Source organism: Saimiri boliviensis, chromosome 11 (assembly GCF_048565385.1).
Source record: "Saimiri boliviensis isolate mSaiBol1 chromosome 11, mSaiBol1.pri, whole genome shotgun sequence".
Classification (NCBI taxonomy): Eukaryota; Metazoa; Chordata; class Mammalia; order Primates; family Cebidae; genus Saimiri; species Saimiri boliviensis.
The window spans coordinates 97,864,382-97,886,453 of record NC_133459.1 but is presented as its reverse complement, the minus strand read 5'-3'; the positions used below and the strand labels follow the sequence as shown (position 1 = coordinate 97,886,453).

Sequence of the window (22,072 nt, the reverse complement as noted above, 5' to 3'; positions counted from 1 at the left end):
AAAATGAAACATCTCTATGGAACAATATACTTATTCCTAACACTATTGCAACTCTGCCATTGTCTTCCTTAGACTTACAGGGATAAATATCCAGGCATTCTTGAGAAATGGTCTTCTGAGTAAGTTTACTCTAATTCTGTGGGATGAAGTGTTTCTTTTTTTGTTTGTTTGTTTTTTAAATCTTGGAGCTCTATAAAGATAAGTATGCAGCATTTTGATTCTAAAATATAAGGTTCTACTTTTGCACCTTTTGTGTCCCTTTTGCTCACTCTTAGAATTTCACCACAGTTGAGAGGCTGGATCACATCAGGATGCCTCTTCACGTATTGCATTCCTTCATTCCTTGTGTTTAACCAGACTGTAGAAAGCTTTAAACCTTTATACTTGCTACAGAACGTTCAACTAAGATGATAGAGAAAATTGTGAAGTATTTAAATAGCAACACACAGTGTATTTTATATTTTATATGTAAATGTTTGTGTCCTGTGACACATAAGAAATTCTCAAATCCAAAAACACTATTTTGTGAACAGGAGGAAAAATTCCTAATAAATATCTTTGTTTCATAGAACTGATGCCCTGAATCTAGTCCAAGGAAGATTCCCATACTTCTTTGCTTTAGGGTATTGGCATTTGACTTTGTGGGCCAATGCTGTACAAAGTTGAAGGGGGAAGGTTGTGTTTGGTATATGCATTTTAGGTGCTATCAAATTATTGTTTATTGTCAGTAATAACTTTGGGGGGAATGAGAACCCTTCTGAATCCAGATATCCTGCCTCCGTGTTTGTTTCACTCACCTGCCTAATCTACGTTTCAGGGAAGCTGTACACCACTAATGGTAGCAACTCTCCACCCTCAAGTAGCCACCATCACACCGCAGTATGCGGTGCCCTTTACTCTGAGCTGCGCAGCCGGCCGGCCGGCGCTGGTTGAACAGACTGCCGCTGTACTGGTAATTCCCCTCACTTGATTGTGTTACTAACGGAGTTTCTTTGGTTTCTTTCTTTTTTGTTTTTTTCCTGTTTGTTTTGTTCTGTTTTCTTCTGGTTTATTTTCAAAAAAATCTTTTAGCTTAGTCTTTGCAGAGGGCATGGAAGCATGTGCCATCTTGTGGCTGTGTTTTTGCTGCATCTTTTAATGTCTCATTGTTTTCCTTCCCAACATTTGCTGAAGCACTGTCTGACTCTGATGGTTGTGTGGCTCCGTAAAGAGCCAGATCCCTTCATTCTTCTTTGCCAGGCTAGTGTGATAAAAGCTCTCTTTGTAGCCTCAGAAGAGCTTCAACACTGTTACTTGTGTTCTACCTTATCTTTTACCCTGTGATCCTTGAGAATGAAGGAAATGGCCTTTAATTTGGCTCAGCTACAGGTACCTGGATGGCCAAAATTGAACTCCTTGGCAAGATAGCTTTCTCATTTTTTGCTATTTTAAAGTTCTAAAACTTTTAGCATGTGGAAATGCTTAAGATACTCTTAATTTATTGCTTTATCAGTTGATGTTAACTATCCTTCTATAGACACATGAAGATAGCTCTTTTTGCCACTCATGATCAATGGCAGCTTTTATCTTACATTTAAAGATATTCCCTTTAGAATGTAGATCATATTGTAGGTCATACTGTTGGTTAAAATTAAAAGTGAACATATTTTTAGGAGTTTTGGGAGGGATGAATTATTTTACAAATAGGTCTTTATACAAAGGATGAAAATATGACCAACAAACTATGCAAATACAATATATTTCTTATTAAAATGGGCTTAGAGATAGAAAAAACAAACAAAACTTTGAGATGTATTTCAGAATCTGTAACCTTAAGAGTGATTTTTTGGATGTGTTTTGGTTATATGGGGGAGTTAGTTGTTGACTGGGTATCCAGTATTTCATCATTTGAAATTTAAAATTAGGTAAGCATCCAAAAACCTGAAAGGCACTGTTGAATCCTGTTATTTCTCAGTTTTCAAAGTAGCTTTAAATTTCTTTCATTAACTATTCATGTGAGTGAAAACACTTCCAGAAACATACTTTGGTTGGAATTTGGTTTTCAGTTTACAAGTCTTTGTCACTTCCAGATTAATTTTCTTGTAAGCATAAAACCTGAGTGTGAGGGAGTCAGATATATTTCCAACTTGATTGATCCAAGCCACTGGTTTTAACTCACTCATCTGTAGTTTCAAGGTTGGAATGTTAGTTGACAATTCTCCTTTGCTGCTTCTCTTAAGTTTGCACTAGCCATTTGCTAAGCTTTGCATATTTTTGTTCTTCTTCTGTCAAAACAGTTCGTCGCTTGGAACGCCAGATTACTGCCTCACATTGGAATGTTATTTCTTGCTTTGTATTAAACTACATGCTTTGTCTTGTGCAGGTGTTGGCTATGGAAAGACGCATGGTGTGACTTAACATACTTCTCTTATTTTTTGTTTTGTTTTGTTTTGTTGTGTTGTGTTTTAAATTTTGCTTATGGTAGCAGACGTGTTTGCAGTTTCTCTGCTTTGAAGGCTTCTTGTTTGGAACCGGTATTTGTAACAAGTGGATCTGTTACTTGCAGAAATATTTTTAAAACAGTGTGTTGATGGTCTTAGAATTTGAAATTCAAGAAACAGAACCATATGTACCCAAGCATTGTAGGTAATCGTACTGCAAAATTCAAGTTTAAAAAGGAAACTTCCAAATCTGTTCCCATTTTTTTTTTTCCCCAAAAAATGCCAGAATTTCTGTGAGGAAGTATGGAAAACATTTGTTGCTCAGTTTATTGCAAGTGACATGGCTTTTTAAAAACTAGAAATCATTTATTTTCTTGTAGTGATTAGTTTTTATGTGAAAATATTCCTGCAAATGATACATAAAAACATATTTTAGGTAACTATTAGAAATAAAGTATGTTGCTGTCTGCATCTATTTCATAAACATCTTTTTGCCTTATTTTACAATTCCATTTTGTGGCTATAAATGATGAAGTTAGCTTTGTCTTGCTGACATAGATTTTTTTTCCCCCCAAAAGGATTAGGCCTTTGGTCATCCACATCTGACTCCATTTTCCAATTACTACCCTTTTAAAAAAGGGAACAGCTCTGCCCTTTGTTTTATGAGCTGTGTGGATCTAATATCTGATTGGCAGTCAGATGAAAAAATTTTAATCTTAAGGAGTCCTATTAACTCTTTTCTAGGGGTATATTTTAGAATTGTTGCACAAATGAAACTTCAGTATTTAACCAGTGCTTATCTCTAAACTCTCAGACTCCTTTTCTCTACAGTATAATAGAAGTTCTTAACTGCGGGGATCTTCTTTTCTTTAATACCTGGGTGGTCAGATTATGGGGGTGGGCAAGAGAAAGCAGTATGTTTTCTTTCCCCATTCCATAAGACTTGTAGCTTTGAGCATCTCTGACCTTCCTTTTTTAATCTCTGCAAGTTAACAATCTACAAGCAACTTCTTTTAAAATATGAATTTTTCTTTCTTTAAAAAAAAAGAAAAAGCCAAGAATGAGTCAAGTTTGGATGTTTTTTGTGTGTGTTTCCTTACAGCAGGCGTGGCCTGGAGGGACTCAGCAAATTCTCCTGCCTTCAACTTGGCAACAGTTGCCTGGGGTAGCTCTACACAACTCTGTCCAGCCCACAGCAATGATTCCAGAGGCTATGGGGAGTGGCCAGCAGCTAGCTGACTGGAGGCAAGTGCCCTATGTTACTCTGGGAGATTTCTAAGGGACGATCCCATAGGGTGGAAGCACTTGATAATAAGGAGAGAGACAAAGGAAAATTTGACTCTGTTGGAAGCCTTTAAGAACCTATATCAGGCTAGGAAGATGGTCTTATAAGAAAACTTTGAATATAGGAAAACAGTAGGTTCTTAAGGTCAGGAATCATTTCTTCCAGATTTAAAGAGAGTCTTAAGTGATTAGAAACCATATAGTGAGATCCTAAAGCCTAGTAATCTAGGTCCCCAACTTTATTTTTTATAATGAAGATTCTTTTTTAATTTTTAATTTTTGTGATTACATAGTAGGTGTGTGTGTATGTGTATGTGTGTACATGTGTGTGTGTGTGTACATATATATAGGGGGTGCCTCAGATGTTCTGACACAGGCATGCAATGTGAAATAAGGGCATCATGGAGAATGGGTGGTTCATCTTGAGCATTTATTCTTTGAGTTACAGACAATCCAGTTATACTCTTTAAGTTATTTTAAAATGTGCAATTAAGTTATTACTGACTATAGTCACCCTATTGTGCTATTAATAATAGGTCTTATTCTTTTTTATTTTATTTTTTGGTACCTGTTAACCATCCCTGCCTCCCCACTAGCCGTCCACTACTCTTCCCAGCCTCTGGTAACCATTTTACTATGTCCATGAGTTCAATTGTTTTAAGTTTTAGATCCCACAAAGAAGTGAGAATAATGCTGTTTGTCTTTCTGTGTCTGGCTTATTTCACTTAACATAATCATCTTGAGTTCTATCCGTGTTGTTGCAAATGACAGAATCTCATTCTTTCTGTGGCCGAATAGTACTCCACTGTGTATTATCAACCACGTTTTTTTTTTATCCATTCATCTGTTGATGGACATGTAGGTTGCTTCCAAATCTTATTGTGAACAGTGCTACAATAAACATAGGAGTGCAGATATATCTTTGATACACCGATTTTCTTTCTTTTGGGTATATACCCAGGAGTGGGATTGCTGGATCATATGGTGGCTTAATTTTTGGATTTTTAAGGAACCTCCAAACTGTTCTCCATAGTAGCTGTACTAACTTACATTCCTACCAGCGGTTGTTCCCTTTTCTCCATATCCTTGGCAGCATTTATTATTGCTTGTCTTTTGGATATAAGCCATTTTAACTGGGGTGAGGTAATATCTTATTGTAGTTTTGATCTGCATTTCTCTAATGATCAAAGATGTTGAGCACCTTTCATATGCCTGTTTGCCATTTGTTTTTTTTGTTTTGTTTTTTTTTGAGACGGAGTTTCGCTCTGTTGCCCAGGCTGCCGTGCGATGGCGCAATCTCGGCTCACCCCAACCTCCACCTCCCAGGTTCAGGCGATTCTCCTGGCTCAGCCTCCCGAGTAGCTGGGATTACAGGCATGTGCCACCACACCCGGCTAATTTTGTATTTTTGTAGAGACAGGGTTTCTCCCCATTGGTCAGGCTGGTCTCAAACTCCTGACCTCAAGTAATCTGCGTACCTCTGCCTCCCAAAGTGCTGGGATTACAGGCGTGAAACCATTTGTAAGTCATCTTTTAAAAAATGCCTTTTCAAATCTTTTGCCCATTTTTTGATTGTATTAGTAGATTTTTTTTCTATAGAGTTGTTTGTGCCTTTTATATATTCTGGTTATTAATCCCTTATCAGATGGTAGGTGTTCAACTTTAAAAAAATAAAATGCAGCTGCATTTTGTGTAATTGCTTTTGATGCTTTTGATGTATTTTTGGTCCTGATTCTTCAGTGGTTTTGGAATTCACTCTTCTTTCTTTCTTTCTATTGGTACAGGAATGCCCACTCTCATGGCAACCAGTACAGCACTATTATGCAGCAGCCATCCTTGCTGACTAACCATGTGACATTGGCTACTGCTCAGCCTTTGAATGTTGGTGTTGCCCATGTTGTCAGACAACAACAATCCAGTTCCCTTCCTTCGAAGAAGAATAAGCAGTCAGCTCCAGTCTCTTCCAAGTAAGTCTGTGTTACAGCTGATAGTTAAAACTGAGCCAGTCTGAACGATACACTGCCTGCTATTTGGAATATTGTATAGATACTTTTGATACGAAGCAGCAAGTAGCTGCAAATTGAGGAAGAGCGAATCATTTCATCTGGGCCTGTACACCAGGCATGTCCTGGTTATGATGGTCTGTCTCTGCTGCCACTTTGAATCTAGGGCATTTTGTGATGTTTTTATTTTACTTTACAGAGTAAAATTTAATCCTGGAATAAAGGGCTTATACAAGTAAAACTTATTTTGTATTTTGGTGTTCTTGTCCCTGGAAACTCTGGCCAACGTGGTGCTTATTTTTCATTGGAACTTATGTAGTTAAATGTATTTGCTTAATGATTAAAAGGGAATCAACAAGTAAATTGGAAAGCAGTCTGGGGAAAAGATGTACAATTTGGAAGGCTACGGACTGAATCACCTTTCCTTGTGAACGTTTTCTACAGGTCCTCTCTAGATGTTTTGCCTTCCCAAGTCTATTCTCTGGTTGGGAGCAGTCCCCTACGTACCACTTCTTCTTATAATTCCTTAGTCCCTGTCCAAGATCAGCATCAGCCCATCATCATTCCCGATACTCCTAGCCCTCCTGTAAGTGTCATCACTATCCGAAGTGACACGGATGAGGAAGAGGACAACAAATACCAGCCCAGCAGGTAAGATAAGTGAATGGTTCTTGTCTCTGTTGGTCTTAGACTGTTGGCTTCAGGCAAGTGGGCCTAGTTTTGGCTACGAAAGAAAGGACTGGGGGGATGCGGTGGCTCACGCCTGTAATCCCTGCACTTTGGGAGGCCGAGGCCAGCAGATCACCTGAGGTCAGGAGTTTGAGACCAGCCTGGCCAACATGGCAAAACCCCATCTCTACTAAAAATACAAAAATTAGCTGAGTGTGGTGGCACATGCCTGTATCCTAGCTACTCAGGAGGCTGAGGCAGGAGAACCTCTTGAACCCAGGAGGTGGAGATTGCAGTGAGCTGAGAGTGTGCCACTGCACTCCAGCCTGTGTGACACAACAATACTCTACCCACCTCTCCGACCTTCCAAAGAAAGAAAGGGCTGAAGGAAAAAAGGTATTTTGGAAGCATAGCCTCTGATGGGGCTTTTGGTGTTGGGCATACAGAAAAGGGGATGACCTTGTGCTTTTATCTGAGAAGGTAGGATTCACACATGAAAGTAACTTACGAGACTTTACAGAGTCCTATGTTAATGAAATTTAAATGAACTTGAAAGGTAAAATTAAGAATGAATTTAGAGCCTATTAGTGCAAAAGAACCAATTGTAAGATGGTAGAGGCAGCATTACAGGAGGTATTAGAGGTGTGGACTCTGAGGTCATTCCATCCTGGGTCTAAATCCTGCCTTCACCACTCATCACTTCTTTTTTTTTTTGAGACGGAGTTTTGCTCTTGTTACCCAGAGTGGAGTGCAATGGCGCGGTCTCGGCTCACCGCAACCTCTGCCTCCTGGGTTCAGGCAATTCTCCTGCCTCAGCCTCCTGAGTAGCTGGGATTACAGGCACGCGCCACCATGCCCAGCTAATTTTTTGTATTTTTAGTAGAGACAGGGTTTCACCATGTTGACCAGGATGGTCTCGATCTCCTGACCTCGTGATCCACCCGCCGCGGCCTCCCAAAGTGCTGGGATTACAGGCATGAGCCACTGTGCCCGGCCCACTCATCACTTCTTGTGTGACCCTGGGCAAGTTCCTCATCTCTCTATTTCTTAAGTTTCCTCATCTGAAAAATGAAGTTAATAGTACCTACTTCATAGGATTGTTGTAAGGGTTCAGTGAGATGTATGTAGAGCATGAGAGTAGTGCCTGGTATGTAATAAGCACTCAGAAGTTTACTGCTGCTAGGATTATCATTATTATTACCATCTTTATCATCATTGTTATCATGGGAGAACCAGAGACGGATCATCTAAGAAACATTGCTTAAAAGGGCAGTTGAAGACGGGCATGGTGGCTCATGCCTGTAATTCTAGCCCTTTGAGAAGCCAAAGCGGGAAGATTCTTGAGTCCAAAAATTTGAGACCAGCCTGGGAAACATAGTGAGACCTCATCACTACAAAAAATAAAAACAGTTGGGCTTGGTGGTACGTGCCTGTAGTCCCAGCTACTTGGGAGGCTAAGGTGGGAGGATAGCTTGAGCCCAGGAGGTTGAGGTTACAGCAAGCTGTCATCACTGCACTGCACTTTAGCCTGGGTGACAGAACAAGACCCTGTTACATATGAAAAAACCCCACAGCAATTTAATTTTCATGTATTTTTCTTCTCCTCAGCTCTGGCCTGAAGCCGAGGTCTAATGTCATCAGTTATGTCACTGTCAATGATTCTCCAGACTCTGACTCTTCTTTGAGCAGCCCTTATTCCACTGATACCCTGAATGCTCTCCGAGGCAATAGTGGACCCCTTTTGGAGGGGCCTGGCAGAGTTGTGGCAGATGGCACTGGCACCCGCACCATCATTGTGCCTCCACTGAAAACTCAGCTTGGTGACTGCACTGTAGCAACCCAGGCCTCAGGTAAGTATATTTCGCAGCTTCAGTTGAATTCTCCTTTGATGTGTGTTTGCTTAAATATTTTGCTATAATCCACTTATGTCGGTGGTAGAGACCAGTGGCATAGACATTCTTAAAGAGTCCTTAATTCAGAAATCAGTTTCCTGGAATGCGAACTTATTTTTGGCCATCACTTCATCTTCCTATGTTTATTTTGCTTGGATTAATATAAAAATGAGATTGTAGTCTCAGCAAAACATTCAATGCTGATGGGAGAAAGTGGACAAGATATGTGATATTGCAAGAAGAATTAGCAGGCAATTAGGTTTGCCATAGATGATTTGAATTTGGCAGTTGAGATGTGGACAAGACTTGATAATATTGAAAATGACTATAAAAGTGTTTTTGGAAAACAGTATATCTTCTAGATTTTTTTTCTCACCCAGTGTCATAGCAGTGATGCTTTTTTTGGTTTTATTACCAACCTAATTACTTCATTTTCTTTGCTCTGTTAGATAATGGACTTAGGCTCCCTTGTTTGGTTTCTGTGTTAGTTGGGCAATGGTAGCTGCAGTAACAAATCCTAGATTTTTTTAGCATAACATAGTAGAATTTTACTCCTCTCTTATATAACTTCTTGGTACAAGTGTTTGAAGCCTGAACATTCAGTTGGAAGGGGAAAGAAACTTTGAAGGAGGCACACACATCTTAACTTGGAAATAAGAGGAAGCAGTGAATACTTCTCACATGGCCCCACCTAGATGCAAGTGAGCCCAGGCAATGTAGTCTTGTCAAGGCAGCTGCTTTTCAGTGACAACTTCATACCAAGGAAGAGAATGGTGAAGTCTAGGTGTCAACATAAAGCTGGGCCATAGTTGTATAAATTATGTTTTATTATATAATTATCTTACTGCCATAGATATAAACAGGATTATAATTTGAGGATATTGTGTTACGCCTCTGTGTGATTTTTTTTTTTTCTTTTTAATTAAAATTTTTTTTCTTTTTTTATTCATCGTGCCTGCTGTGCCATGTGTGATTTTTCTTAGAAGTAACCAGTTGTCCCATTGCAGACAAGGGAGAGAGCTTCCTGATGCCATGCTACTGAATAGAATTATTAGGACCTCTGTGCACTCTTGGGTCCCAAGAATACAGACTATCACATGAGACACTGAATAAATGCTCCAGTTTTCCTAATGAGCACAGAAGGAAGCAAAATTTCACATTCAGCTGTCCTGTAATTTCTTAGAATTTGAAGACTGCCCAACAAGATAGAATTTTGCCTTCTTTTAAACCCTTTTGACACATTAATATCCTAAGAATTACCAATAGCTTTCTCAGCTTCACTTTATCATTTCTGGGCTTGTTTAATCCCTTCCTACATAAAACGATAGACTCTTGGAGAGAGGGATGGTGTTTTGGCATATTTGTGTTTACAGTAGTTCCTTGTATATAACAAAAGATTGTAGTTATATTTATAATATTTATTCACGTGAACATTTTGAAGATCCTGTGTGGAGATTTGTGCCAAGACAGAAAAGAAATGGGTTATACAGATTATTTTCTTCTGGTGTAAACTATTAAGCCTGACCCTTTCTTAGGTCTCCTGAGCAATAAGACCAAGCCAGTGGCTTCAGTGAGTGGGCAGTCATCTGGATGCTGTATTACCCCCACAGGATACCGAGCTCAACGCGGGGGGACCAGTGCAGCACAGCCACTTAACCTTAGCCAGGTAAGCACTACAGGCTGCTGCCTTCCGTTTGGGCCCTGCACTGTTGTTACTTTCTGGAGAACCCTGCTTCTGGCTGGATGCTGAATAAAGCCAAATGAAGCCCCTTTTGTGTCAAACAATTTTGTGTTCTGTGGTCTACGTTGTATCTGCATGTGCTACGTCTCTTCATTCACTCTAAGTGTGTTTGGAATGTACATTCTAGGTTTTCCATCAGACCTCCCTAAGTCTATCCTGGAAGGTTAGAGAAATGTCTGGGATTTAGAAAGAGCCTAGGATGCTTTAACCATTCCTGTGATAGACATATGCTTTGAAACCAAATTCTATTTGTCTCCCAGGCCATAAATAAGCTTATCCTTACATTGTTTACTTGTTAAGAGACTGTGAAAAGCTCATTGGCCACAAAATTCAACAGGTTCTAGGTCCTGCTTATTGCTGGAGTTTGGGACTTCCCCACTCTCCAAACACCCTGTGCTTCAACCCACCCTTCTGCTTCTCTGATTACTTGATTCTATTTGTGTTCACTCTTTTCTCAGCTAGAATTCGAGTGCTTCTATGATATTCACCAGTAGTGAGAAAGTGTCAATATGAAGGGATGTGAGAGAGAGAGAGCACATGCAAGTGCAAAGTTTGAGTTAGTGCATGTGTTTTAGGCTCCACATTTCAAGAGGGGTATGAAGAACTTGGAGGAGGAGAACAAAATAAAGCAATGGTAAGAAATAAAGGTTAGGAAAATTCAAATTTACTGACACCAGAATAGGGCAAGTTGAGTCACCAGTTATTAACTTGCAGGAGTGGGGAACCCTATGATCTCTTGATTCTCCCCCTTCCTGTCATACTGATAAGCAAACTGCTGTTACCTGAGCTAGGTTAGAATCTGTCTTGCCAAGAGGCAGAGGGATGGGTGGCTGACTTCTGACAGCATTCAATGCCAGTCTGGTAGAATTATTTATGTGCTATACCAGTTTGGAAACAGTACAAATCAGGACCTGAGCTCTTAAATTGGCCTTTGGTGCCCTGAGCCAGAGTGACCTCAAGATTCCTCACTTCTTTCTTTTTCCAGAACCAGCAGTCATCAGCGGCTCCAACCTCGCAGGAGAGAAGCAGCAACCCAGCCCCCCGCAGGCAGCAGGCATTTGTGGCCCCACTCTCCCAAGCTCCCTATACCTTCCAGCATGGCAGCCCACTACACTCAACAGGGCACCCACACCTGGCCCCAGCCCCTGCTCACCTTCCAAGCCAGGCTCATCTGTATACTTACGCTGCCCCCACCTCTGCTGCTGCACTGGGCTCTACCAGCTCCATTGCTCATCTTTTCTCGCCCCAGGGCTCTTCAAGGCATGCTGCAGCCTATACTACTCACCCTAGCACTTTGGTGCACCAGGTCCCTGTCAGTGTTGGGCCCAGCCTCCTCACTTCTGCCAGCGTGGCCCCTGCTCAGTACCAACACCAGTTTGCCACCCAGTCCTACATTGGGTCTTCCCGAGGCTCAGCAATTTACACTGGATACCCACTAAGTCCTACCAAGATCAGCCAGTATTCCTACTTATAGTTGGTGAGCATGAGGGAGGAGGAGTCATGGCTACCTGCTCCTGGCCCTGAGTTCTTAATAATGGGCTATGGTGAGATACTCCTTTACCCTCTTGAAACTTCTCAGCCAGCAACTTGTTCTGCAGGGGCCCACTGAAGCAGAAGGTTTTTCTCTGGGGGAACCTGTCTCAGTGTTGACTGCATTGTTGTAGTCTCCCAAAGTTTGCCCTATTTTTAAATTCTTTATTTTTGTGACAGCAATTTTGGTACTTGGAAGAGTTCAGATGCCCATCTTCTGCAGTTACCAAGTAAGAGAGATTGTTTTGAAGTTACCCTCTGAAAAACATTTTGTCTCTCTGACTTGATTTCTATAAATGCTTTTAAAAACAAGTGAAGCCCCTCTTTATTTCATTTTGTGTTATTGTGATTGCTGGTCAGGAAAAATACTGATAGAAGGACTTGAAATCTGAAGAAAAAGAAAAGAAAAATCATTACTGTTCATAAACTCAGACTTACTTGCTTATTTTATTTTAAAAGCAGCTTACACAAGTCTATATTTTTACATATCCTCAAAGTTTCGTCTGTTTATTGGACATTTAAACTTACAGAGTTTCAGTTTTATTGTAATGTCATATTATACTTAATGGGCAATTGTTATTTTTGCAAAACTGGTTACGTATTACTCTATGTTACTATTGGGATTCTCTCAGTTGCTCCTGTGTTTGTTATAAAGTAGTGTTTAAAAGGCAGCTCACCATTTGCTGGTAACTTAATGTGAGAGAATCCATACCTACGTGAAAGCACCAAGTATTCTTTTTAAATGAAGCACCATGAATTATTTTTAAAATTATTTTTAAAAAGTCTTTCTCTCTCTGATTCAGCTTAATTTTTTTTTAAATTGAAAAAGCCATTAAGGTGGTTATTATTACATGGTGGTGGTGGTTTTATTATATGCAAAATCTCTGTCTAAGATACTGGCATTGATGAGCTTTGCCTAAAGATTAGTATGAATTTTCAGTAATACACCTCTGTGTTTTCCTCATCTCTCCCTTCTGTTTTATGTGATTTGTTTGGGGAGAAAGCTAAAAAATTCTGAAACCAGATAAGAACATTTCTTGTGTATAGCTTTTATACTTTAAAGTAGCTTCCTTTGTATGCCAGCAGCAAACTGAATGCTCTCTTATTAAGACTTATATAATAAGTGCATGTAGGAATTGCAAAAAATATTTTAAAAATTTATTACTGAATTTAAAAATATTTTAGAAGTTTTGTAATGGTGGTGTTTTAATATTTTACATGATTAAATATGTACATATTGATTAGAAAAATATAACAAGCAATTTTTCCTGCTAATCCAAAATGTTATTTGTAATCAAATGTGTAGTGATTACACTTGAATTGTGTACTTAGTGTGTATGTGATCCTCCAGTGTTACCCCGGAGATGGATTGATGTCTCCATTGTATTTAAACCAAAATGAACTGATACTTGTTGGAATGTATGTGAACTAATTGCAATTATATTAGAGCATATTACTGTAGTGCTGATTGAGCAGGGGCATTGCCTGCAAGGAGAGGAGACCCTTGGAATTGTTTTGCACAGGTGTGTCTGGTGAGGAGTTTTTCAGTGTGTGTCTCTTCCTTCCCTCTCTCCCTCCTTCCCTTATTGTAGTGCCTTATATGATAATGTAGTGGTTAATAGAGTTTACAGTGAGCTTGCCTTAGGATGGACCAGCAAGCCCCCGTGGACCCTAAGTTGTTCACTGGGATTTATCAGAACAGGATTAGTAGCTGTGTTGTGTAAATGCATTGTTCTCAGTTTCCCTGCCAACATTGAAAAATAAAAACAGCAGCTTTTCTCCTTTACCACCACCTCTACTCCTTTCCATTTTGGATTCTCAGCTGAGTTCTCACAGAAGCATTTTCCCCATGTGGCTCTCTCACTGTGCATTGCTACCTTGCTTCTGTGAGAATTCAGGAAGCAGGTGAGAGGAGTCAAGCCAATATTAAATATGCATTCTTTTAAAGTATGTGCAATCACTTTTAGAATGATTTTTTTTTTTCCTTTTCCCATGTGGCAGTCCTTCCTGCAAATAGTTGACATTCCTAGTAAAATATTTGCTTGTTGAAAAAAACATATAACAGATGTGTTTATACCAAAGAGCCTGTTGTATTGCTTACCATGTCCCCATACTATGAGGAGGAGTTTTGTGGCGCCGCTCGTGACAAGGAACTCACAGAAAGGTTTCTTAGCTGGTGGAGAATATGGAGGAGGAACCAAAGCCTGTTGAGTCATTGAGGCTTTTGAGGTTTCTTTTTTAATAGCTTGTATAGTTTTGGGGCCCTTCAAGCTGTGAAATTGTCCTTGTACTCTCAGCTCCTGCATGGATCTGGGTCAAGTAGAAGGTACTGGGGATGGGGACATTCCTGCCCATAAAGGATTTGGGGAAAGAAGGTTAATCCTAAAATACAGGTGTGTTCCATCTGAATTGAAAATGATATATTTGAGAGATAATTTTAGGACTGATTCTATGTAGATAGAGATGGTGTCAAGGAGGTGCAGGATGGAGATGGGAGATTTCATGGAGCCCGGTCAGCCAGCTCTGTACCAGGCTGAACACTGAGGAGCTGTCAAAGTATTTGGAGTTTCTTCATTGTAAGGAATAAGGGCTTCCAAGATGGGGCAGGTAGTCAGTACAGCCTACCAGGAACATGTTGTGTTTTCTTTATTTTTAAAAATCATTATATTGAGTTGTGTTTTCAGCACTGTATTGGTCAAGATAGTCAAGCAGTTTTTATAATTTCTGTCACTAGTGTCATACAGTTTTCTGGTCAACATGTGTGATCTTTGTGTCTCCTTTTTGCCAAGCACATTTTGATTTTATTATTTGAACACAGGTCTAGTTTCTAAAGGACAAATTTTTTGTTCCTATCTTTTTTCTATAAGGGACAAGATTTGTTGTTTTTATAAGAAATGAGACGCAGGAAACAAAACCCCATTCCTGCACCCCAGTCCAATAAGCAGATACCACTTAGGAGTCCAGACTCCACAGAAAAAGATAATACCAGGAGCTTGTATTGTTAACTTAATCATCTGACTAGCAGTGTGTGGCTTTAAAAACTTTAGAGATTTTTCAGTCTTTAGTCTGCAAACTGGCATTTCTGATTTTCCAACATAAAAATCCACCTGTGTCTGCTGAATGTGTATGTGCTCAACGTGGCTTTTAGATTCTGTCCCTGGGGCTTAACATTGTTGGCCCTGACAGGAAGGAGGGAAGCCTGGTGAATTTAGTGAGCAGCTGGTCTGGGTCATAGTGACCTGACCTCAAACCAGCTTAAGGCTTTAAGTCCTCTCTCAGAACTTGCATTTCGAGCTTCTCCCCTTCCAGGTGAGAGACGAAGGGTGGAAGGGTTCAATGTAGCCACTCTGGGCTCATAGGGACACTTGGTCACTCCAGAGTTTTTGATAACTCCCAGGAGGTGATACCATTTTCAGTGCCCAGCTGAAATAGCAACCCCAGGAATATGAACTCCATTTCAAACAGTCTGGCCATTCTGAGCCTGTTTTTGTGATTGCTCATCCATTGTCCTCCACTAGAGGGGCTAAGATTGACTGCCCTTAGCCAGGCAAGCACAGTAAAGTGTGTTTTATTCAGCATTATTATGGAAAAATTTGCTAGTTGAGATGGCTTGTTTTAGGATAGGAAATGAAATTGCCTCTCAGTGACAGGAGTGGCCCGAGCCTGCTTCCTATTTTGATTTTTTTTTTAAACTGATAGATGGTGCAGCATGTCTACATGGTTGTTTGTTGCTAAACTTTATATAATGTGTGGTTTCAATTCAGCTTGAAAAAATAATCTCACTACATGTAGCAGTACATTTTATGTACATTATATGTAATGTTAGTATTTCTGCTTTGAATCCTTGATACTGCAATGGAATTCCTACTTTATTAAATGTATTTGATATGCTAGTTATTGTGTGCGATTTAAACCTTTTTTGCTTTCTCCCTTTTTTTTTGGTTGTGCGCTTTCTTTTACAACAAGCCTCTAGAAACAGATAGTTTCTGAGAATTACTGAGCTATGTTTGTAATGCAGATGTACTTAGGGAGTATGTAAAATAATCATTTTAACAAAAGAAATAGATATTTAAAATTTAATACTAACTATGGGAAAAGGGTCCATTGTGTAAAACATAGTTTATCTTTGGATTCAATGTTTGTCTTTGGTTTTACAAAGTAGCTTGTATTTTCAGTATTTTCTACATAATATGGTAAAATGTAGAGCAATTGCAATGCATCAATAAAATGGGTAAATTTTCTGAATCATATGGCTGTTTTTGACTTCTGTTATAGGATACAAAGGGGATCAACAAATGACATCTTTGAAGTAGCTAAACATAATATATTTGAACATCAGTAGAGTACTAGAGACAATTTCATTCTTCATACAAATCTCCATAATGGAAATGAATAGGGTTTGGTAGGGAATACTTCCCAAGAATGCAGTGGTGTCCAGGGGCCCTTACTTAACATCATCTGGATCTGACCCTTTGAAAGAAGTAGAAGACTTCTGAGACAGGCTAATTAAGCTTTGCTTCCTAACGTGTTTTGCCAAATAGCAGTAGCAGAATGAAAAGATGAGTCACTACAGGAAGATGGTATTTTTTCCCCTCCTTTCAAGCTGTACTGTTAGAGTCATGGTCCTTTTTAGAGAAGGATTCTCTGATCAGATTCTCTTGATTCTAAAGTGAGTAGAATTTCTAATTTCTCCCAATAAAGAAATAGGGGTTTGTCTGAATTAATGACTGGACATCTCTGAGTAAATGCTTTATTTAATTTTTTTTTTTTTTTTAAACAGAGTGTTGCTCTGTTGCCAGGCACCAGGCTGGAGTGCAGTGGCGTGATCTTGGCTCACTGCAACCTCCACTTCCCCGGTTCAAAGCAATTCTCCTGCCTCAGCCTCCCAAGTAGCTGGGACCACAGGCGCACACCACCATGCCCTGCTAATTTTTGTATTTTTAGTAGAGACGGGGTTTCACCATGGTCTCTTATCTCTTGACCTCGTGATCCGCCCACCTTGGCTTCCCAAAGTGCTGGGATTACAGGCTTGAGCCACAGCGCCTGGCCTTATTTAATTTTTTTTTGGCCTGTGTATCAGGCCAAGTCTGCTTTATGGTGGCCATTAATTCATTTTGTGCTCCTGCAGCCTTAGTTGGGATATAGAAGTGAGAAGCACTCAGAAATACCCTTTTGGGCCACAACTAAGAGAGATAACCAATGTCTTTTCTCCCAGTAGTAGCGAGGTCAGAATGCATTTATTTTGATTTAGACTGCAACATATATGTATACACACACACACACACACATTTCAGATTCACCCCCTTCCCCGTAAGTGAATGTATAATAAATTAGTGTGAACTCACTGAGCACTCCTCGGTTTTGGTGAGAGAATATACCTGGCCTCTTTCAAGCACAGGAAAGCCATGTAAGGCCGACAGCAGCACTGTCGGCCTTCCTTCCAGACAATCAGTTCATTTACTACTTCTCAATGACCTGTTTTTTTTTTTAAATCTGTTATATTTTCTTCCTTGGGCTAAATCAGATATTCACATAACCCCCAAAGTAGTAATTGGATAGTCTGGGGGTGGGGGAAATCTGCATTTTAGTTGTGAAAACCGCTGTAAATTCATTTGGCTTGCTTTGTGGAAAATTTTCCTCATGGGGTGAAATCTAAGCCTGTTTCTGTATGAATCACAAGAGATGACACTAGGTGCTTAGCACAAGGTGGCGCCAATGAGCTTTAGAAGAAGTTGGGCTTGACCACTTGGGCCGTTTTTTCCCTGCTTCCTCCCCTCAATCTCACCTCCCTGGCTTCCAGCTTCTACTGAACAAGGCAGAAAATCCACTGTATTATTGCAGAGAAAGGGAAGGATTAACGAAAGATCTTAGTTTCTTAAGACATCAGCACTGGTGAAACTCTCCTAAAACAGGAAGGACGTTTGCCGAGTTTTCTCTGGGGCCTCTGCGTCCTGCAGCTAGCTGCCCTGCTTGACTGCTCAGAAGGCCTGTGCCTTGGGGTTTCCATCTCTTTCCCTTCCAGGGGAGCCTACAGCCTAGGCGGGAGGCGGTTAAGGATTCTGGCTGCTGTGCAATGGGGCCATCTGTGTTTGATCAGTCCTGGCGGGGAGGAGGGGGTGGGGGTTGTAAAGAGACTGAAAGCATTCCAGAGTAGTGAGAGAGATCCAGAGATCAGGAGAGAAGGCACCGCCCCCACCCCGCCTCCAAAGCTAACCCTCGGGCTTGAGGGGAAGAGACCGACTGCACGTTCCTTCCGTTCCTTCCACTCTCGGAGCTGCCATGGGGCCCAGCACCCCTCTCCTCATCTTGTTCCTTTTGTCATGGTCGGAACCCCTTCAAGGACAGCAGCACCACCTTGTGGAGTACATGGAACGCCGACTAGCTGCTTTAGAGGTGAGGGACTCCTTTCTCTTCTAGCTTCGCCTAGAAGGATTCCAGGTCTATTGGTTCAACCAGTTTGTTAGGGATCTGGGGATAACAAGATAGGCCTCTGCAAGAGGCTACAGAAAATTCTCTGTTAATAAGAGGACCTTCAGAGTAACAAGCCCTCCTCTTTTCCCACATAGAACAATTGCAAAGCAAATAGACTTTTGCCTTTGACCTCTGGGATTAGATAGAATAAGGGGGCACAGTGGAAATGAGAGCCAAGATTGTGGAGCTACATCTCTGGAGGAGTGATGATTCTGTGGAAGTTGGAGGTTCCCAGAGATTCTGCAACTTCCTGTCTTTAACAGGTTGAGATCTGTAGCATTTTAATTCCCCAGAGAAGAATTGCTAAGGGAGCAGAGACCTCTTCCCATCTTCATGCACTGAGACCTGCCTAGAGGCTCAGATGACTCTGGCACTGCTCACAGAGAACACGGGCTGGAGGACATGGAGTCAGGGTAAGGGCCTGGGTGGATCTCAGCTAGGCTCTCTGCACATTTAGCACCTCTGCACGTCTGATTTCCTTTCCTCCAGGAGTGGAAGGGGATATTGAAGCCTGGCGGAGTTTGTTTTTTTTTTCCCATTCCTGGCTCCCGGGTTGGGCCTCTCCCTGCCTGGGAGTTGTAACCCTACAGCCTCCCTCCTGATCCCCCATCCCTTCAGGAACGGCTGGCCCAGTGCCAGGACCAGAGTAGTCGGCATGCTGCTGAGCTGCGGGACTTCAAGAACAAGATGCTGCCACTGCTGGAGGTGGCAGAGAAGGAGCGGGAGGCGCTCAGAACTGAGGCTGACACCATCTCCGGGAGAGTGGACCGTCTGGAGCGGGAGGTGGACTATTTGGAGACCCAGAGCCCTGCTCTGCCTTGTGTAGAGCTTGATGAGAAGGTGACTGGAGGCCCTGGGACAAAAGGCAAGGGAAGAAGAAATGAGAAGTACGATATGGTGACAGGTAGGTGATCCGAAAGCACTCCCCTAACTCTCTCAGAACTGATCTTCCTTCCTTCCTTCTTACTCTATTTTTTCTGTTTGGCCCAGTCCATTGTGGCTCTGTCTTCTGGAATCTGTTTAAGAGAAACCTCTATAATGCCAGGTCTATTAAGGAGAGTTCTGGGGACCCAGGCCCCTGTGGTACCCGCTTTTCTCAATTTTCTCTAGGAGTGGAGGCATCCACTGAGCAAATGCTCACTATTCCCCAGATCGCCCCCCCTGGGGGAGTTCCTGCTGCAGGCATCTAATTCTTGCCTCTATTTCCTTTCCCGGTGCTTTTCTCATCAGACTGTGGCTACACAATCTCTCAAGTGAGATCAATGAAGATTCTGAAGCGATTTGGTGGCCCAGCTGGTCTATGGACCAAGGATCCACTGGGGCAAACAGAGAAGATCTACGTGTTAGATGGGACACAGAATGACACAGCCTTTGTCTTCCCAAGGCTGCGTGACTTCACCCTTGCCATGGCTGCCCGGAAAGCTTCCCGAGTCCGGGTGCCCTTCCCCTGGGTAGGCACAGGGCAGCTGGTATATGGTGGCTTTCTTTATTTTGCCCGGAGGCCTCCTGGAGGACCTGGCGGGGGTGGTGACATGGAGAACACTTTGCAGCTCATCAAATTCCACCTGGCAAACCGAACAGTGGTGGACAGCTCAGTATTCCCAGCGGAGGGGTTGATCCCCCCATACAGCCTGACAGCAGACACCTACATTGACCTGGCAGCTGATGAGGAAGGCCTTTGGGCTGTCTATGCCACCCGGGAGGATGACAGGCACTTGTGTCTGGCCAAGTTAGATCCACAGACACTGGACACAGAGCAGCAGTGGGACACACCATGTCCCAGAGAAAATGCTGAGGCTGCCTTTGTCATCTGTGGGACCCTATATGTCGTCTATAACACCCGTCCTGCCAGTCGGGCCCGCGTCCAGTGCTCCTTTGATGCCAGTGGCACCCTGACCCCGGAACGGGCAGCCCTCCCTTATTTTCCCCGCAGATATGGTGCTCATGCCAGCCTCCGCTATAACCCCCGAGAACGCCAGCTCTATGCCTGGGATGATGGCTACCAGATTGTCTATAAGCTGGAGATGAGGAGGAAAGAGGAGGAGGTTTGAGGGGCTAGCCTTGTTTTTTTTTTTTTTTTTTGCATCTTTCTCATTCCCATACATCTATATTATATCCCCACTAAATTTCCCGTTCCTCATTCTTCAAATGTGGGCCAGTTGCGGCTCAAATCCCCTCTATTTTTACCAATGGCAATCAAATTCTTACAGCTCATTTGTTTCATACAGACCTCCAGATCCTGAGTAAACCTTTTAGCGCTGAAAGAGTCAAAAGCCTCAACGTTCACTCCTGTTCTCCTGCCCCATGTCAAGAAATTTCAGACTAAGGGTGACCCAGAGCCAGAGTGCCGACCTTGTGTGGGGCAGGCCCAGGGAGCAGGCAGCAGTGGTCTTCCCCTCAGAGGGACTTGGGGAGAGAGGAGTAGGAGATGTCCAGCTCTGCCCTCTCTTCCTCGCTCCTCCCTTCAGTGTCCTGAGGAACAGGACTTTCTCCACATTATTTTGTATTGCAACATTTTGCATTAAAAGAAAAATCCACTACTCCTCTCCTGTGTTTGTTTAGGGTAGCCCTCAGATCAAATTTCCCCGCTGACCGTCCGTATTCTCCCTCCCAACCCATCCCCACTGCATGAGCCGTGTTAAGGACTTGGCCGGGCTCACTTTGCTGAGGAGGAGTTTGCTGTGAGGCGCCTGGGGGAAGCGGCAGAATCCCGCCACTTTAGGAGGCTGGACGAAAGGCCTCCGTCCACACCCACCGCCATCCACGGCAGCCAATCCACGGCAGCCACCCCAGAACCTCAGTGGCCCCGTGCCTCTGGCTGTGAGACACTGGGCCCAGGGCAGAGCTTCCAGTTCCGATTCTCAGTGGATTTTGAACTAGAAAATGGATGTTAGCTGCATTGCAGTCTAGTGTACAAACCAGAGCCCTGAATGCCCGTGTTTTGAGTAAGAACTGAAGTCTCCCCTGTAAAGTGATCTCTGACCCGCACCCCAGACCTCCACTCCCACCTCCAGCATAGCGCTCCTGCAGGGCCGGGTTGCACAATTGTTCTTGGTCTGAACCGCTCTGATTTTCCTGCTGCCACAGCGTCTGCGGTTTGGGCAGGGAGGAGGGGCAATGACCGTGTCCCAGATGTTGGCCTTACCGGGTTCGCAGCCTTTGCCTGCCTTCCTCTTCTCCACCCTCATCACCCCCACCTACCCACTCCAGCCCTGAACCTGGCCGAAGCCCGTCGGGACTCCTGGAAACTTAACCCTCTCTGGCTCACACCCTGGCCTCTGGCGTTGGATTGCAGGGGGCAATCTGGGGAAGGGGGAAGGGGGAAGGGGGAAGGGGGAAGGGGGAAGGGGGAAGGGAGAGGAGGAGGAAGGCTCCAGGCTTTGGACTCCAGGCTCCAGGAATCGCTGCACCAGGCCCCCACCCCGGCGTCACCCTCACTGCCCCGAGCTCAGCGCGCAGGGGCCAGGCTGGCTGATGGGCAGGATCCACTGCTTTCATAAGGAGTCCACCTCAGGCAGCCCTGGGGTCCTCTTGGTTATTTGCCTTAGCCAAGTGTGGGAGAGGGGCACAGTCTTCTTCCTTCCCGCCCCAGGTGGGGTGGCTCCGCCAAGGGCCTGTGAGCCTCCCTTTGTCTTCTTTTCTTCTCTCCTTAGGCAGAGCTGCTGCAGACGTAGGTTGACGAGGAACGGGAAAGACAGACAGTGAAGCACCTCACAAAGGCGCTATTGTAGGGAGCCCGGGGCGGGCAGGGGCTCTCTCCCATTCAATTCTCTCCTAATGTGGGGCTGGCAACAGTAATCACCACCTGTCAGCCCACAGAGGGGTCTGCCCACGGAACAGCTGGCTGCCGCGCAGTGGTGCACAGGGAGGGTTGCGGGTAGGGGGGGCGGGGAGGGTGTTCTCAGTGCAGGCATGGGGAATGGGGTCTGGGCCACAGGGCTGGCAGCACAGCGCGGGGACTGTGGGTGCCCCATGTGGAAAGGGAGCTTGTCTGCTCCCTGGCGTGACTGTGTGTGGCAGAGGTACTTGTCTGCTCCCTGGTGTGACTGTGTGTATGTGTGT

General features: G+C 43.1%; 2 protein-coding genes across 6 annotated transcripts in view; both read left to right on the top strand.

Annotated features, from left to right (window-relative positions):
- Positions 1-15,784, top strand: part of HIPK1 (homeodomain interacting protein kinase 1) — a 50,245-nt gene extending 34,461 nt beyond the window's left edge. For 4 of the 5 annotated variants that reach the window (XM_074381226.1, XM_039460786.2, XM_074381225.1 and 1 more), the window contains 7 exons: positions 818-952; positions 3,523-3,665; positions 5,489-5,671; positions 6,152-6,358; positions 7,985-8,226; positions 9,804-9,934; positions 10,995-15,784. In XM_074381226.1, the coding sequence (XP_074237327.1) occupies positions 818-952; positions 3,523-3,665; positions 5,489-5,671; positions 6,152-6,358; positions 7,985-8,226; positions 9,804-9,934; positions 10,995-11,483 (1,530 nt within the window). In that variant the 3' untranslated portion in view covers positions 11,484-15,784. The remainder of the gene's footprint in view (positions 1-817; positions 953-3,522; positions 3,666-5,488; positions 5,672-6,151; positions 6,359-7,984; positions 8,227-9,803; positions 9,935-10,994) is intronic. The other variant, XM_039460787.2, reaches the window with a different exon arrangement.
- Positions 15,785-17,615: 1,831 nt separating this feature from the next.
- Positions 17,616-20,550, top strand: OLFML3 (olfactomedin like 3). Its single transcript, XM_003933489.3, has 3 exons — positions 17,616-17,932; positions 18,629-18,914; positions 19,241-20,550. Exons 1-3 carry the CDS (start codon positions 17,819-17,821, stop codon positions 20,059-20,061), a joined length of 1,221 nt encoding a protein of 406 aa, XP_003933538.1. The 5' UTR covers positions 17,616-17,818; the 3' UTR covers positions 20,062-20,550.
- The last annotated feature ends 1,522 nt before the right edge of the window (positions 20,551-22,072 follow it).

Bases quoted from the DNA above. Each gene is read 5' to 3' on its own strand.
- OLFML3 (XM_003933489.3), top strand. From the start codon at position 17,819: ATGGGGCCCAGCACCCCTCTCCTCATCTTGTTCCTTTTGTCATGGTCG. The intron at 17,933-18,628 runs GTGAGGGACTCC...CCATCCCTTCAG, and splicing joins GCCGACTAGCTGCTTTAGAG to GAACGGCTGGCCCAGTGCCA. The intron at 18,915-19,240 runs GTAGGTGATCCG...TTTTCTCATCAG, and splicing joins GAAGTACGATATGGTGACAG to ACTGTGGCTACACAATCTCT.